Source organism: Electrona antarctica (genome assembly GCF_951216825.1).
Source record: "Electrona antarctica genome assembly, chromosome: 14".
NCBI classification, from domain to species: Eukaryota; Metazoa; Chordata; class Actinopteri; order Myctophiformes; family Myctophidae; genus Electrona; species Electrona antarctica.
The window spans coordinates 23,954,572-23,972,959 of NC_136795.1; the positions used below are offsets into that span (position 1 = coordinate 23,954,572).

Genomic DNA, 18,388 nt, shown 5'->3' on the forward strand with positions numbered 1-18,388 from the left:
AACCTTTGGGCAGTATTATGCGTGTCTTAATTATTATGCAGAATGGTCCATTTAAACAAACCGTTCCAAAAGTCTTATGAATGTGTTACGCAGCACATTGTGTTGTGAGCTTGTGGATCAGCTATCTTCAGCAAAAGCTTTCCCCAGATGCTCGGTAACTATAGTGTATACAGATGGAAATTTACCCTTACAGGTCCATTTGGTTCTATTTAGTCAGAGTTGAAAATGGATGAATTGGCAACATAGAGTCTTCATATTGCATTATTACTGGGAGGAGGCCTACCAGATTTGAATGTTCCAAAAAGAATATTCAAAATGTTTCATTGTTTTCAAGATTTTTGAAATATAGGCCTACGCTAGGCTGACTTTGGGCTTGTTTGTTTGTAGCCCGGGGCAGACCAAGGACCAGATGGTACATCTCCACACGTGCCTCGGAACGCCTCGGGATCCCCTCAGGAGGGAGTTGCTAATGTTGCTCTGGAGAGGGAAGGCTGGAAATCTGATTGATTGATTGATTGATTGATTGATTGATTGATTGATTGATTGATTAACAGTTTGCAGAATTACAGTACAGTTATTTCAAGTACAACTCAATACAATAACTGTTAACTGTGAGTGGACGACACCATAAAGCATTACTTGTTTACAATAGGGCCCACCATTTTCAATTCATCAAAACATTTAGAGACGTACGAATATACACATCTATATAGTCAAAACAGGAAATCATCATAGAGGAGGTAAAAAAGGAAAAGAAACATTTAGTAAGGGGGAGAAAGGGGTGGGTGGAGGATTCAGATTTTACGGGGGCCAGTTTTGAATTGCAGCCGTCCGTAGGTTCCCTTTGAGAGCAGTTTTGAAGGAGTCAAGGGATGTCTTAATGACTGACCCGACTCCGGATAAGGGGTTGAAGATGTATGGATGATTATTATTTAAAATACTTTAAAGTGGTCCTTGAGGGGGTTCCAGGGCATCATTCAGCTACATTGATAGTTAATATTCCCCAGCATTACATGTAACTAAAAGAGATTGTACATGGCTGTTTATTTTTGATTGACTTTGCTGAAAACTAGGTCACACACACACACACATGCGCGCGCGCACACACACACACGCACACATGCATGCACACACCATAAACAAATAATGATAGAAAAAGGCATGACTCCACAGTCCAAACAAACAAGGCTAGGCTAGGTTGACCTAAAAAAAATAAAACAAAGTCTGCAATCTGATGCAACTGTTACTGTGCTGCAAGGCAATCATAGCAGACATTAGGAGGCAGCGTTGCCATGTCTGCTTATTATAAGCGACTTTGGGCTTGTTTTCCGCCCGTTGCAGGTTTTTTGGGCTTCTTTCCAAATGTGCAGTCGCTTTATTTGGGGCTTGTTCCCTAATGTTGTATGAACCACTGAACCAGTGGTTCTAAAACATTCTAAAACAGATTCACTACACCACCAAGATACCCATGTACCTGTCTAAATACTTCCTTAATGTCAACGAAGTCCACACCCACAACACCAGAGGGAGTTCAACAAACCATGTGCAACCCAGATTCGGCACAAACAAGGGACTACATTCATTTCCATTTCGCTCCTATGCCACCAAAATGTGGAACGCCCTACCAACAGTCATTAAGACCTTGACTCCTTCAAAACTGCTCTCAAAGGGCGCCTACGGATGGCTGCAATTCGAAACTGGCCCCCGTAAAATCTGAATCCCCCACCCACCCCTGTTTCCCCTCACTGTATATGTTTATTTTCCCTTTTTACCTCCTATGATGATTTCCTGTTTTGACTACATAGTTGTGTATATTCGTACGCCTCTAAATGTTTTGATGAATTGAAAATGGTGGGCCCTAATATTGTAAACAAGTGTAATGCTTTATGGTGTCGTCCACTCACTGTTAACAGTTTTTGTATTGAGTTGTAGCCTGTAATTCTGCAAACTGTTAATAAATCAATCAATCAATCAATCAATCAATCAATCAATCAAAAGCTTGGTCGTTTCTTATGGGTTTGTTAGATTATCTGGCAACTCTGAGAGGAGGAGGAGAAGGAGGAGGAGGAGTGTCCCAGGCGGGAGGAGTTACTTTAGTATAAATAAAATCCACACGGTGAAGTTCAACAACAACAAGAAAAACACTCTGTTTTGGCTTGCAAGACAGACTCTCCTCTCCTCTCATCTCATCAGACCAGCAGAACAAAAGCACGCAGACATGTCGACGAATCACGTGGACGTGAAGAAAATCGAGCCCACCACCTTCGAAGACCAGTACTATGATGAATATGAATATTATAATCTGACCGACAAATACACAGGTAAGATTATAGCCTAGCCTACTGTAGTAGGCAGGGTGGTTACAAGTAAGCTACAAGTAGGCCTAATGCCTATTCTTAGGTTGTTTCCGCAATGGAAACAATAAGCCATTTGTTGTCTTACTATACTGTCTCAAATTGCAAAAAGGGCAAGGGGACGTGTACTACTTTGACTTGAGTAATTCACTTTTAATTTTTTACTTTTAATTGAGTAGGCCTATATAGGCTGTAACTTTGTCAAAAGGCGATTTTTAGGTTACTTTTACTAAAGTAATTTATTTGGCTTTTACTCTCGGTCCGTCTTCAATCATCGAGCTGACGCCATCATGATGCGATGGAGAAATGTGCCAACGGCGACTGACGAAGTATCAAACAGGCCTTGAGTTTCAACGTGTTCATGTTGTTTACGTTTTCATTCCACGTGTTTTATTATTTCTCTTCTCTCCACCAGATGGCACTGCGCGCAAAGGCAGGAGCAAGAAGGAGGCCAGCGACAACACCAACAGACACAACCCAGGAGGACACGAGAGAAAGATCGTAGAGAAACTGCAAAACACAGAGAAGAAAGCCAAGGCGTGAACCACAGGTTAAACTCGCATTTGTGCCTTCAGAACAGTTTTTTACTATTTAAAAAAACATTTTAAAATTGTTCAAATGGACGATCTACAAGCTTGTTGATGTAGATCGGCTAGTTGAAATGTTTTTCAACATGGCAAAGAAGTTTAGGGATAAAGGGTAAGGCCCGCCCAAGATAGGGCCACATCTATACATTTAAATCGGGTAAAAATGGAACGGAATGGTTCCATTTGGTTTAATTTGTACCCTGTCATAGTTGTGGATGAATTGAGTCTTCATAATGCAGCTAATTGAATAATTTATTTTTAACATAATTGGTCTACAGCCTAAATACAACTATGGAACATAGAACATTGGAACATTTTTTGATTGATGGATAGGTGACAATTACAGACCAATATCACAGCAAATCATGTTTAACAATAAAAGTGGGGTCCGTGAATGGTTTTGAATCTTTTTGGGGCCCAAGGCAAACCAATGAGTGATCCAAAATCTCTCATTCTGTATTGGGGAATGAGAACCTACTCTCTAGAATGTAACAGAAATCCCATAATTCCACAGGGCTAATCGGACGGCTAAACCTGGTAACCGGACCATGGCCTGGTAACTGCCGCTTGGCAACGGAATGACATGGGGGAGCAGGGTGCGGGAGGAGCGTGACGGCGAGCTCAGACAGACGGGACGTTCTTTTTACGTGTCCGACGGAAGGCACGCACCGCAGTGGCATCGCTTCAGACCGCCAGCACTGCGTTTGGTCTCCTGCAAGAAGGAGGACGGCGTTTATCTGTCAGTGGTCTGACTCTGTGGTTCTCAAAATGGGGTCGGGGGACCCCCCAAGTGGGTTGCCTGAGGGTTTTCCAGGGGGTCTCGCCCAGCAAAATTATTTCACTTTTTAACGTTATTTTAATACTAAGATTGTTTGGGAAATAGCCGATCTGCAAGCTCATAACGCATCACGATGCAACACATGGTGAGCTTGTAGATTTGGTATTTTAGATTATTTCTTCCAGAAAGTCGACAGTCTGTGATAATTTACTTTTGAATAAATGCATAACAAAACGATCGTTTCCGATGTGGGGTCCGTGGCCAAAAAATGCATAGCAATTTGGCGTCCATGACATAAAACATTTGAGAACCACTCTAGACCCTTACTGACCATGTAAGAGCAACGAGGACTAGTGTTTTTTTCTTCTTCTTTTGCATTTGTGTTTTGTAAAAGTCATTAAATGACACCTTGTCAAGTGAAACATTATTTTTGTATTAATGTAAGGCGTATTTTAATGTGGTGGAAATAAAATTAGTATTTCTTTTGGAATTTGAAGTTTGTATTCTTTCTACTCTTACTTGCCTTGTATGTGTAGAACATATTCGTAAGAGTTCCAATACACACATCCAGTGTGTAAAGTAATAAGTAAATTTACAAGTAGCCTACTGTACTTAAATACAATGTTGAGGTATTTTCAGTCTTTTACTCTCCTACATCTCAGAGGCAAATATTGTACTTATACTCTACTACAAAATGCGATACTAGTTTTATAATAACAAAACATACTTCCAGTCATGTTGTTGGATCTGAGTAGTAGCTCATTGGATATTTAGTCCCCATATATGGGGATATCCGACTAGGACATTGGGCTATATATATGACATGTCTAGTATGACTGAGCCTTGAGCTAACCATATAAAATAGCTCAAGGCTGTATTGCTGATTAGGTTAGGACGTGTCGCAGTGGTGTCCGGTTAGACCTTAAACCAGGATGCTTCGACTTCTGCCTTCTCTCTGAAGCCGACCCTTGTTATATATTCTCCGACTATGCCTGTCACGATGACTAAGCCAGTTAGATCTATCCATATATGGTTCTACCACATCTATCTGATATCAGCACTAGGTCGGCTCGGGCCAAATATAGGGATTGTCAAACTAGATATGTCATATAGCCCAATGTCCTAGTCGGATATCCCCATATATACCACTTCAACCCTATATACATTTTGGCTATTTTCAAAGGATTATTATACAACATTTTTGGTTAAGTACATTATGATGGCATACATAACATTTGTACTTTTACTAATGTAAAGTTTGAATTCTGGACTTTTACTTGTAAGCCTAACTACATTGCAGTATTGATACTTTTACTTAAGAAAAGAGTACTTTTTTCCTCCACTGCACATCAACACTTGAGGACATTTGTAGTTATGTGTTTTCTTTTTTTCCCCCATTTTTTGGATGAAAGGCACAGGTACAGGCATACAAAGAGAATGCACACAAAGCGTAATTCAAATTATTTGCCTACTGCAATCAGTGGCTTGCCCCTTGCCTCATTTTTAAAAATCCTACCCCCAAACGCCTGCACCAACCACCGTTGACCAAAAAAAAAGAGAAAATATAGTAATGATTATAACAATTAAATGCAACATAAACATATATCAAAACAAATTGTAAATAAATAACAATAAATTAATCCCTCCCAACCCACCCCGTCATAGGCCTGAAAAGAAAAAGATATGAGCAAAGATTTCAACAAAGACCCAAAAAAAAGGGATTATACAGATATAATTATAGTTATATATGTCATGCTAGTTATATAGTAGAGGTCCTAACTTGATAGAGAATATGGTTCCAGCTATCTATTGTTTGATAGTTTGCACCATTCAATCTAGCTGTAGAAAGCTCCATTGTTACAACATCAGTTAGTAACTGTTTCCAGTGATTAAAGGGCAGAGAATGTGGAGCTTGCCATCGCAGTGCCAACATTCTTTTTGCAGCGGTACTTCCTGCCAGCCAGAATCGTCTCTGAACAATACTTAAAGTTAAAGAATCATCATTAAGGAGCAATAATTTAGGACAACAGGGAATATGTTTTTGTAATACTTTAGATAGATAATGAGTTATCTGTTCCCAGGAACTTTTGACTGTGGGGCATTCCCACATCATATGTATAAAAGTACCAGTAGTATTTAAAGAACAGTTTGGTGAAATAGCACGTCTCATTCTATAAGCTTTCTGGGGGGTTAGATATGTTTTATGGACAAAATTGAAATTAATCTGCTGATGATTTGGGTTTCGTGATGCCATAATAATATTTCCCCCAACTCTGGTCCAATTGATAGATTGATGATGTTCTAATCCCAAGTCTGTGCTCCAAGATTGGATAACGGGTATTAACGAAGTACCTCTTTGTGATAGATCTTTATAAATTATAGAAACTTGACCTTTGGACAGACCTGCAGTTTTTTTAGAGAAAGTAACTAAAAGGTGAGTAGCTGGTTTGGTCCATGGAACTCCATAGGCTCGCATAGCCGAACGGAGCTGCAAATATTTAAAAAAAGGAGGTACCTGGTAAGTTATACGACTCTTTCAGATCAGAGAATGATCTTAAACCATTGTCATCCATAACATCGGCAAGTACATGAATGCCACAATTGGACCATGATTGATGGACAAAACAACGGCCTCCGCTAAGCAATAAAGGGTTATGGAATAAGGGAGTCTGTTCATGCCACTTAGTATCCCATTTAAGTAACTTTTCATATTTGCGCCATAAAGATATGTGTTTTCTGTCCCATTATTAAACTGATTACGTATCAATGCATGCTGTTAATTTAGATAATTTATTAGAAAAGAGTAGAGGTTCCCCCTACACCAAAGGGGTTCGGTGTAAATACAAAATACAGGTTTTTATTGAGGGTTTATAGTTTACACATAAATCTAATACAACACTGCACAATGATAGTGCTGTCAAACAAGTATTAGTCCGGCAGTCGGGTTGTGTAGTGGGAAAATTGGTATATAGAATGTTTTTATTGGCCTAAAATATTGTCTCTGGGTGGGTGGGATCCACCTGAACTGAAGGCGCAAAAAAAAAAAAAAAAAAAAAAAAAAAAAACTTAAAAAACATTAAAACATGCTGCCCACCCTCAATAATCCTCTCTAGTAAAAACTGAAACACATCTCCAAAGTTGCTCGGAGGTGTTGAAAGTTGAATATTGTTGCTGAATGGGTGTACATATTCACTGATGCTTGGCAGGGAGGTGTAACGCTGCAGAAAATGGATGTGATCCTCTGTGTGTGAGAGCTGCTCCAGAGCCTCCAGCTCAGCATGTCTCCTCCTCAGTTCAGTGACCTCCTGCTCCACATGCCTTCTCAGTTCTTCAGCACGACTCACTTCACGTTTCTGCTGGTCTCTGATCAGCTCTCTCACCTCAGATCGTGTTTCCTCAATGGAAGAGATGAGCTCAGTAAAGGTGGCGTCAATGTTCTCCACTGCTCTGTCAGCACAGTGGTTCATGGATCCCACCTCCTGGTGAAGCATCTCTGCATCTTTCTCTCTCTCCTGGAGTCTCTGCTGAATGTTCTGTTGGCTCCAACCAAGCTCTTTCTGTTTCTCAGTCCTTTCTGTAGCAGCTGAGATCATATCGTGACCTTTGTGTTCCTCCATGGAGCACAGATAACAGATACACTGCTGATCAGTACGACAAAAAAGTTTCTTCACCTCATCGTGATGAGGGCAGATGTTCTCCTGAAGCACGCTGGAGGCTTTGACCAGCTTGTGTTTCTTAAAGGCAGGAGATCGATAGTGAGGCTGGAGGTGAACATCACAGTAAGAGACCCAGTCTTCACAGCTTTTTGTCTCCGTTTTCTCCCGGTGCATACATCACAGACCACGTCTCCAGGTCCAGTGTACCATTGACCAGAATACCTGTCTTGGATACCTGTCTTCTTCAGGCTCTCCACCACCTAAGCCAACATGGTGTTTTTCTTCAGAACGGGTCTCGGGATGAATGTCTCTCTGCACTGTGGACAGCTGAATCTCCCTCTTTGATCATCCTGGTTCCAGTATCCCTCAATACACCTACTGCAGTAGTTGTGTCCACAGGGAACACTCACTGGATCCTTCAGTAGATCCAGACAGATAGAACAGCAGAACTGATACTCAACCTGCTCCATTTTATAGCCTGTTTGACTAGTATCTGACAAACAGGCCGAGTTACGTTTTAGTAGAATTTCCTCTGAGATCACATGACATGGGAGGTTCTTCTGGCTTGCGTGCGTGCGTGCGTGCGTGCGTGCGTGCATGCGTGCGTGCGTGCGTGCGTGCGCGCACATGCAAATATGAGTTTGTGTAGGAGGAGTGTAAGGTTCAAGGTTCAGATAAAATGAGTGTGTTTAGCACGTTAAGTAAAGATATTTCTGGGAGAAGAAAAAGGTGGTACAGACTATTTTTATCTTTTATCTGTTAATCCGTTGGATCCAGCACCCAGCCTATTAGAGGACATAGATGGGTGTGTTTTGGCTGTTTTTCAGCCTCCTCTGCCACTTAAGGTTCAAGGTTCTACATTTCTGTATTGTTACATCTTATGTGCAGGTAATTGAGAGTACATTTATTTTGTTCTGGTTTAGTGTATTCAGTGATTCATTAATAGAAAATATTTACCCTGCAAATTAAAACCCTGCTTTTCATTTACAACTAAGTTGACACAATTAACGTCTCTTGTACACGTGTATGCACTGGCCAGACGCAGGAATATTTCAAGTTCCATAACCAAAACAAGACAAAACTCTGACTACTAGCTAGTATGTATAGCCTATGGCCCTCATTTATCAACCGTGCGTACGCCAAAATATGGGTGTACGCCGAAATTACCGCAATTTTCGGCATTTACCATTTGCGCCAACGTTTGATTTTGAACTTGAGCCAAGACAATAACCACGTCTGGTCGGGAGCTGTCGTACGCTTTGTCCTCACCTGTTTTTCTGTCGTAGAACAGCGGAGCAGCATTGTTTGACCAGCTGAGAGGCTGTCACAGGCATCGAAACATATGTATTCACTCCTAAAATGTTTATATAAAACTGTATAGGTATGTATATGGGCTAAATGTAAAAAAGTAAAAAAAAGTTAAGGAATACATCAACGATGTGTCTTTGTGTCATATGAAATTAGTAGGAGCTTTCCAACTTTACAAGCAAGCAATTAAAATCGCGCATTTAAAAACAATGTTGCAAGTTAGATGCGTAAGCCATTTAAACAGTGTTTTGCATGATGAGCGCATACATGCGAGGATTTGGGCTGTCTGTGCTGAAATATTTCCATGACGGGACGTTGGAGAGTGCAGCGCTGCAGCTGCGGAGAGTCCCAACTTGGGTAGCCTACTGTAGCCTAATCAACAGCAGGCCGATGTCTTTCTGGAGTTACAGTAGCCTATGTGCAATCTCCTCCTCGTTTAATAAACCCGACGCGTCGCTCGAATGCCAAATGTGCCATGCCGGCGTGCCAGCGCAAAATTGGGGACCGCTGACCGCATCGGAGTTAGGTATAGGCTAAACCACCCAGCCAGGCTGCCAGCCCACCAGTGCCAGTGTGCCACATGAGGCTGGTTTAGGCTGCACATTTATATAATTGTCAGTTGATAGCCCAGCCACTGCACCGACTACTACTGCGACTAGCGAGGTAGGCTAATCTAAATAGATTGTCATAAACGTGCATGGTCGCGGTGTCATGAACAGTGATAGAGACAGACAGGACAGGAGAGGAGGAAAACAGCAGCGTGTGTGTGCGCCTATTTGTTATTTAATTCATTGTTCACATGCAGGTTCAGATTTTCGTTCACTAATATATTGTTGTAGGCTATATTAAATGAATAAATACTTTAATAATTTAATATAGGCTACAACTAACAACACACGGCAGGCGCGTAGCGCGGATCAAATGATTGACTGGGCAAATTAGCATGGGGGGGGTAGCCCCGGCCGATAGTGAAGTGTGAAGTGTGAACGGTTTGGGGAACCATTTTAAAACAAAGGCGGCTTGCATGCTGTGGTTTACTAACCAGAAAGTTGCATGCACAATTTATTTAAGATAGGCTACAACAAACCAGTTGGACTTGCAAGTTGCGTGTGCGTGCGTGCGTCTGTGTGTGTATGAGAGGGGGGTGACTTTTTTATTGACTTTTTTCGTCATGTAACTATGGTTTCCAAGGTCGTACTGCAGTTGTTCATGTCGCAAAAACGAGGGCGAGGCTTGATTTCATAGGGCGTGCCAGATAGATTTCAGCCGTCACATTTATAAACGTCCGAACGAAATTAAGGAAGAAACAGCTGTCTGCGATCATTTTGTAAATGCCGACCCGACGTGGGTGTACTACGAATCCTACACTCGAATTTGGGGCAGATTTTACACTCAATTGATAAATGAGGGCCTATATGTTTAAAGAATAATTACATTGAAACTTGTCCTCTCTCTCTTGATCTCTTTTCTCATTTGCTGACTAAAATGTATTGGGTTGTTTGAATATGTTACTGATCTGAACGGTGACAAGGAAGACTTAAATTGCAGTTTATTCTGAAATCTACTGCTATTCTGATTTAATTAGGTCATCATCAACCCTCCACCACAAATCACATCAAACGTACAGTCTAAGTTACACAACAGTGTCCGGTCCGCTTTATATTGACTGCAATACACATATCAGCATGTTGAAGTACAGCAATAAAACACTAACATGGGTTGGGGATTGTTTGGGTTAAAGCTAAATGTGCAGAGTCTATGATAACACTCAGATTGCATTACTAGTTTAGTCTGATTCCCTCCCCCTCCACCACAAATCACATCAAACGTACAGTCTAAGTTACACAACAGTGTCCGGTCCGCTTTATATTGACTGCAATACACATATCAGCATGTTAAAGTACAGCAATAAAACACTAACATGGGTTAGGGATTGTTTGGGGTAAGCAAAATGTTCAGAGTCTATGATAACACTCAGATTGCATTACTATAGTTTAGTCTGATTCAAAGCACACAGTCAAAATTGTTGATCATAATATGGTTGTATCAAATGCTCTTCAATAGCCTTCAGAAAACATTATGTTTTCAGAAAACATGTTTTCTGAATGCTATTGAAGAGCATTTGATACAATCACCACTGAAGCTTAATCCCTTTTTACTGTCCTGTTTTGATATGCAGTTATATTTAAAGTTACAATCTGCTGTATGCAAAGTCATTCAGATACATACAAGATAAAAGGTGATTGGCTGAAATTAAATGAAAGCTTTCTGTTGAGATTTTCTCTGACTGGTTTCCTAGAAACACGAAATTGTGAATACCGTATTAGTGACCTCAGGTCCAAGGGGTGCCTGTTCATTGTCCCGAGATATGTGTTTAAATGTGCTATATAAATGAAATTGCGGCACTGCTTTTCTGTAGGCCTACAGTATATATATATATATTTACTAGTATTGATGATCTCTTGTGTAGTATGTCTTATGACATGTCTTGAAGAATTGAATACACAGGACCACACTGGAAGCAAACAAGCCATCAGGGCTTTTTTTAAATGATTCTTTTAGCAATATTGTATAACCTTTTTTATTTTATTTTTTGCAAACTGTTAAAAGTCAGTCAGTCACAACAACTCTTACACCTGAACCAAATGTGGTAGTAAATAAAAACAACAAAAGGCACATAGTACTGTAATAAACTACTAAACAGTAATAACAATGTTACTCCCCCAGACAAGCAAACACCAATAGAAAATAAATCAATAGCAATGGCAGCCGATCTTAATGTAAAATACTCAGAGAATACTGTAGTGACCTCAGGTCCAATAAGTAGTGCCTGTTCATTATCCTGCGATAGAGACATGCCTACAGTACCACTATAAAAACTGGTGTGTGTGTGTGTGTGTGTGTGTGTGTGTGTGTGTGTGTGTGTGTGTGTGTGTGTGTGTGTGTGTGTGTGTGTGTGTGTGTGTGTGTGTGTGTGTGTGTGTGTGTGTGTGTGTGTGTGTGTGTGTGTGTGTGTGTGTGTGTGCTAATGTGAAGCACATCGAGTCTACTTTGTATGGAATATGTTATTTAGACAAATGAAGTGCTTGATTCGACTTCACGGTTCGATATAACATAACCAAGTGCCACCACAATAAAATCCTCAGTGAACTGAGGACCAGGTTGTTAACACAGCATTTTACACAGCATTCTAAAGTACACTTTGAGAGTGTACAAACCAGGTTGTTAACACAGCATTTTACACAGCATTCTAAAGTGAAGGATCACAGTTTTGCAGCGTCATCTCTCAAATTAATTTCAAACATGTTTGGGGTCAATTTAACGTCTATGCTGGCTTTTGCCGGCAGCTTTTAAGTTGCTTGATTCAGTATTTATATATTTGATTTAATACCAGCTCCTGGAACAGGTGTTTTTAATGAGTCTAAAACAGAGTTTATAGGTTAGTGGGTTTATAGAATGAATATCAAATATCTAAATACTGAATCAAGCAACTTCAAAACTGTCTGGGTGTTCACAAAAGCCTGAGTAGACGTTAAAACAACCCCAAACATGTTTGAAAGTGCTCAGTATGTTTATGTTTATTGAAGGATCCCATTAGAGACACATGACTGAGCCTCTAGTCTTCCTGGGGTCCTGAATAAAACAAATACAATACAAATGTACAACTAAAAATACAATTTAAAATAAAAAACAACAAAATAAAAACAAATACAAAGAACAAATTAACATTATAAATCAAAAGAACAAATTCGCAAATCACAGTTCACAGTTATGTACTTGGCAAATTGGCAAGGTATATCTTGATATTCTTTTTTAAAGTAATTTTGTTATGAATTGTAGATAAGATGTTTTTGGGCAGTGCATTCCAGAGAGTTATTGACCTATATATACCAGTGTGTTTAAGAAGTTTGATTTTGGTGTTGTTTTTATTCTTATGTTGCCAGAAGCTGCTCCTCTGGTGTTGTAACCATGTTCAGAAGTCATTTTTAACTGGTGAGCCAAGCTATACGGCTTACCAGTGGAAATAATGTTCTGCAGTAGCATTAGAAGACTCACTGCTAATTTCTTTTCAACCATTAGCCATGCCAGATGTTCGTGCATATAACTAATACTTGTCCGGTATGAACAGCCTAGTGCCAGACGAGCCGCTTTATTCTGAGCAATCTGCAACTTATTCAAATCAGATTTTGTAGCTGATGACCAGATAACACGGCAATATTCTAAATGAGACAAAACCAAAGAATGAATAACAGATTTCATTATAGAGGGAGTGATGAAAGCAGAACACTTCCTAGTCATAATGATTCCTCTTCCCATTTTGATGACAATATTATGTTTGGACCAAGATAAAGAGCTATCTATAGTTACTCCCAGAAGTTCACCTAGTGTTCACCTGTTCAATTTGTGTGGTGCCAATTGACAGTTTTAACTGAGGATTCTTTATGTGTCTAGATCCAAGCACAATGGCCTTTGTCTTAGAAATATTTAACACCAGCTTGTTACACTCAATCCATTTGTAAATGTCTGCTAAAGCCATATTTAAGGTGTCAGTTACAGCTTGCTCAGATGTAGCCGCGCTATATAATGTTGTGTCGTCAGCATACATAATTGTATTAACATTTGTTATACCCAATGGTAAATCGTTTGTGAAAATAGAGTATAACAAAGGCCCTAGGCAGCTACCTTGTGGAACTCCACAGTTAATGGGGTTCCATTTTTAATAGCTGCCATTAAAGAAAACTCTCTGTTGCCTCCCTGAGAGATAATGAATAAACCAAGATGATGCATTGGAGGTGAAACCGTAACACTTTAACTTATCTACAAGCAAGGTATGATCAATTACATCAAAGGCTGCACTGAAATCCAGCATAACAGCACCTACTAATTTCCTATTGTCCATGGAAGATCGTCATTCATTTGTAAAAGTGCAGTGCTTGTGGAATGACCTTCCCTGTAAGCATGCTGAAAGGGTGAGAGTAAATCGTTATTGGAAAAGTAGTCCATGACCTGTTTGAATACAATTTTTTCTATTATTTTGCTTAGCAACGGTAAAATACTGATAGGACGGCTGTTTGGACCAGTAAATGTTTTATTCTTGTCTTTCGGAATTGGGATGATTTTAGCTTCCTTCCATACTGTTGGATGTACCCCGCTATTTAAACACTGGTTGAATATATGACATATAGGAGTAGCTACAGAATGAACCACAAGTTTCAATATTCTACTGTCTAAGTTGTCTGTACCAGAAGAAGTGGAATCTGCTTGTGACATGATTAATTTCAGAACCGTTTCCCTATCAACCTGATTAAGGCTTGATTTCAGAAAATGTGCTTATTTAAAGTGCTGAAGGCAAATCGTGTTAATTTATTACATACATGTTTTCTAGGGGTATTAAGGGCTGCTGGATCCAAATCTGCTGTATGTATAACTCAAAAATGGATGCTAAGCCCTCAAAATTGACCATTTACAGATGGCGGCCACCACTGTGCTGAAATATATTACATAGCATCTTTTTGACCAAAAAAGGTATAGAAACTTATTTTTTATTTTTTTAGGTTTTCATGGGGAATCCAATTAAATATTCAGATTTCAAATAAAGTGTGAGTAAATTGCGTAAAACTCATATATGTTGTTAAAATTGTCATTTATTGGTGAATATTTTTCAACATTATCCGATAACTTATAATATGTTCCCAATTGTTGTATACATAAATGTGTCATTATATAAAGGTAACGAACTCCATAATACGTGCTCAAAAAGCATATAGCAAGCATGTGGTATTTAACAGATGGCCTAACTCAAATATCAGCCACTAAAGGTGGTTGCACACCGGCCGTGTTTTTCAGAAAACCGATGGAGAAACGCTGCTTAAAAATCTGAATTCGCGCCCGGTGTGTGGAGACCTTAACACCTTGCTGCTTCTCTCAGAAGGAGCTGAACCTCACAGAAAGGCTGCTCAGCTGCAGAAAAGAGAAACAATACACACACACACACACACACACACACACACACACACACACACACACACACACACACACACACACACACACACACACACACACACACACACACACACACACACACACACACACACACACACACACACTAATAAATATTCTAGAATGCCAAATAGATTGCCAAATATATGCATTTTTTTTATTTTTCTGCCTTCCATTCAGTATCTTTGCTCACCAATGTGCTCAGTCTAATTCAACTCAATCTAACAGCTGACTTGACTCCTCCACGCTGTCAGCAAAGGTATACTTATTTGTGTGTCTCCCTTATGTTTAGCGCAGATCCTTATATGGACATTCAGTATAGAATCTCTGTTAAGACAAGACTATAAGGACTGTCTGAGAATGGGGTTGGGGAGGCTTGCGCCCGGAGGGGCTGCTGGAACAGGCAAGGAGGCCTGTTCTGTTCCTCACTCTCTGTTGTTACTCTGCTGAATCTTCTTAATAAATTCTCAATACTTCACCCTGAAGAACTTTGTCATTCCTTCATCTTTGGAAGATTATTTAATCTACGACCACACACACACACACACACACACACACACACACACACACACACACACACACACACACACACACACACACACACACACACGCACACACACACACACACACACACACACACACACACACACACACACACACACACACACACACACACACACACACACACACACACACACACACACACACGCGCACACACACACACACACACACACAGTCACACACACACACACACACACACACACACACACACACACACACACACACACACACACACACACACACACACACACACACACACACACACACACAACGCATAACGTTAACCTTATGAGTGACTGAGTGGCATAATCTAGCCTACTCCCCTGTTTTATTACTGTTAGTTGTGTAAAGAGATAAGAAATGTAGGTTTATGATTTCCATGAAACCATGTGGTTTCAAGAGAATAATACACAGCTCAGCATATTTCCTGTCAGTAGGCTGGGGTGCAAAACCCAAACTCAACTGTATAGGGATATGACACTACCGAACTCATAGCTAGTGGCAAACACATGCTAATATACTTAAATTAGCTTCAATGAGCTTCAATTCATTTTATAAGATTTAAGATACATTCATGACCTTCGGGTATTAACCATGTTCTACTAGTTACTCAACTGCCAAAAGGCCAAATTTAATTTCTATACAGAGGGGGGGGGGGGGGGGACCGAATTGGTTACCACTCTGTCAGACACTCTTCCTGTGTGAGACTTGGTCTCAGCCTATTCTAGTACTTCAGGATACACTTTAGCGATAGTTTTCAACCAGTGGTCCTTGAGGGGGTTCCAGGTAGTCCCCAACTAAATGATAGAGAGTAACCAAATGGACCCTTATAGATCTTTAACTGAGTCCTGAATGGTCAGTTGGTGCCACGGCTGCTTTCCCTGCCACCAATGCCAAAAGCATGCAGGGAGATCACGTAATGCAGTTGCACAAAGGGGTGTCTCAGTCAACGCTGCGGCTGCAGGAAAGGACAGCGTGCAGTTGCAAGAAACTTGGCAACACCTGCCAGAACACTGAGGATGACTGGGACTAAGTCCATGTGTCTGCTGCATGCAAATACAAGTCAGAAACACAAATTAAGGCTTGAAGCAATTATTCATCATAACAAATAATACAAAAAAACAGTATACTTCTCTGTTTCCATCAGAGGCTTTATCAAACATACTGCATACATCTGACAGATAGTTCATGTCAGCATTAGGGGGTCTATAACAGCATCCTATAAGAAATGGTTTAGTGTGTGGTAGATGTACCAGAACCCATACTGCCTCAATACTGCCATCTATGGTTAGATCATCCATAGGTTCAGCAGGGATATGACCTTGAATATATATTGCCACACCACCACCATATCTATTTCTGTCTCTTCTGAATATATTGTAGCCCTGTATTGACACCTCTGCATTACCAAATGAGGGTTCAAGGTGGGTTTCTGATACAGTAAAAATATGGATATTATGCTGACTAGCCAGGCGCTGTACCTCATGAGCTTTATTTCTAAGACTACATACATTTAGATGAGCCATTATTAGGCCTTTTGTTGGAAATTTAGACATAGCAACCATGTGAAATAATACAGCCTCCTTTAACACTCTGCCAAGTATTTAAATTATATACATTACGGCCATATATTAACAAGTACATTAACAAGTATATGCCAAAAATATGGTCATATTGAGTACATTTGAAATGACAGGAAAAAAGTATATAATAGAAAATAGCATTAACAATGTTCTTTTCTCTGTTAAAATTATCCAGAGTACAAACCATGATACACAGTAAGTTAACTGGTTACCATAATCATGACAACATGACCCCTCTATTCAGACCCATTATCACTGCTGATAATGGGTCTGAATAGAGGGGTCATGTTGTCATGATTATGGTAACCAGTTGACTTGACAGTAAGGTATGTGTTGTTCAGATATGGCACGCACACACGCATACACACAGTGTTGGAGAGATACAATGCAGAGGATAAAGACCAGGCATGTTTTGTATTAATGTAACTTCACTGTGAAATAGCATAATAACTTTAATCATGTTACTTTGGAAGTTGTTCATTCTGCGAGATATTTTCTAATCAATTTAATATATAAAATATCTGTTTTTTGTAAATCGAGACAACTTAGGGTTTATATAAACAGCTGGTGGTGTATTAATTTATAAATACACGCTGACACCTGAGGCCAACCTATGAACATTCTAATGATGATTGATTGATTGATTGATTGATTGATGAAAAATTGATTCACATCTTGTACAATGGGTACAGTTCAACATAAGTATACAGGTCAATACAAAAACTGCTACGAGGATAAAACCAGAAAAAGCAAGACTTGTTTACATCGGGGTCCTCCATTTTCAATTCATCCATTTTCACAAGTGATCAACACGGTCGTATCTTTAAGTAGCACATGTGCTGCACTGTCTCCTCCTGTGTGTATACTTAGTGTAACTGATTGCATCTTTGACAGTCAAAGATGCAACACAATGAGATTTGATAATTTCATCACACGCACGCACGCACGCACGCACACACACACACACACACAGAGAGAGAGAGAGAGGGAGAGAGAGAGAGAGAGTCAACTGACCATCAAGATCAAGTATGTGATAACCTATAAATTCATCAAAGACCAATGATCAGCCTCACAGGACCTGGCACACATCCCTCAGACAGCTCTAGAACGCAGGTTGGTGTTCTCCAGTCTAACACTTTAGTACTGCTATTTTTTGTTAGGCCTATCTGTAATTTACTTGAGTTTTGGGGGTTTTGGATTTGGACACTTACAAACTTTCACTACACACTCCACTATGCAGACATATATTGTACTTATGACCCAACTACATTTATAGGAAGTGCGTTATAAATGAACCACTATTTTAAATCTATCTGGGAAATAGCCGATCTACCAGAGCTCTCATAACGTGTCAAAATGTGAACTTAAGTGTTATGAGCTTTTAAATTGGCTATTTGATTGATATAGTACTTTGAAATTAGAAAATCTAAATTTTGATGTTAAAAAGAAAATGTACTTTGTTTTGATATAGAACAGGTTTGTTTATTGATGTGATTCAAGTCTTTACTGTATTTGTTGTGTTGCTATAGCCAGGTTATACTGTATAATGCATACCTTGCTG

At 39.8% G+C, this 18,388-nt stretch overlaps 1 protein-coding gene and 1 pseudogene across 2 annotated transcripts; one reads left to right on the plus strand and one right to left on the minus strand.

Annotated features, from left to right (window-relative positions):
• The first annotated feature begins 2,058 nt into the window (after positions 1-2,058).
• On the plus strand, positions 2,059-4,209 carry nupr1b (nuclear protein 1b). Its single transcript, XM_079520363.1, has 3 exons — positions 2,059-2,321; positions 2,770-2,904; positions 3,456-4,209. The coding sequence occupies exons 1-2, from the start codon at positions 2,219-2,221 to the stop codon at positions 2,895-2,897; spliced, it is 231 nt and encodes a 76-aa protein (XP_079376489.1). The 5' UTR covers positions 2,059-2,218; the 3' UTR covers positions 2,898-2,904; positions 3,456-4,209.
• Positions 3,585-7,845, minus strand: LOC306937100 (E3 ubiquitin/ISG15 ligase TRIM25-like; annotated as a pseudogene). Its single transcript has 2 exons — positions 6,905-7,845; positions 3,585-3,653 (listed from the first exon to the last, which is right to left on the minus strand). The product of its transcript is annotated as an E3 ubiquitin/ISG15 ligase TRIM25-like (transcript).
• Between the last annotated feature and the right edge of the window lie 10,543 nt (positions 7,846-18,388).

Bases quoted from the DNA above. Each gene is read 5' to 3' on its own strand.
- nupr1b (XM_079520363.1), top strand. From the start codon at position 2,219: ATGTCGACGAATCACGTGGACGTGAAGAAAATCGAGCCCACCACCTTC. The intron at 2,322-2,769 runs GTAAGATTATAG...TCTCTCCACCAG, and splicing joins TCTGACCGACAAATACACAG to ATGGCACTGCGCGCAAAGGC.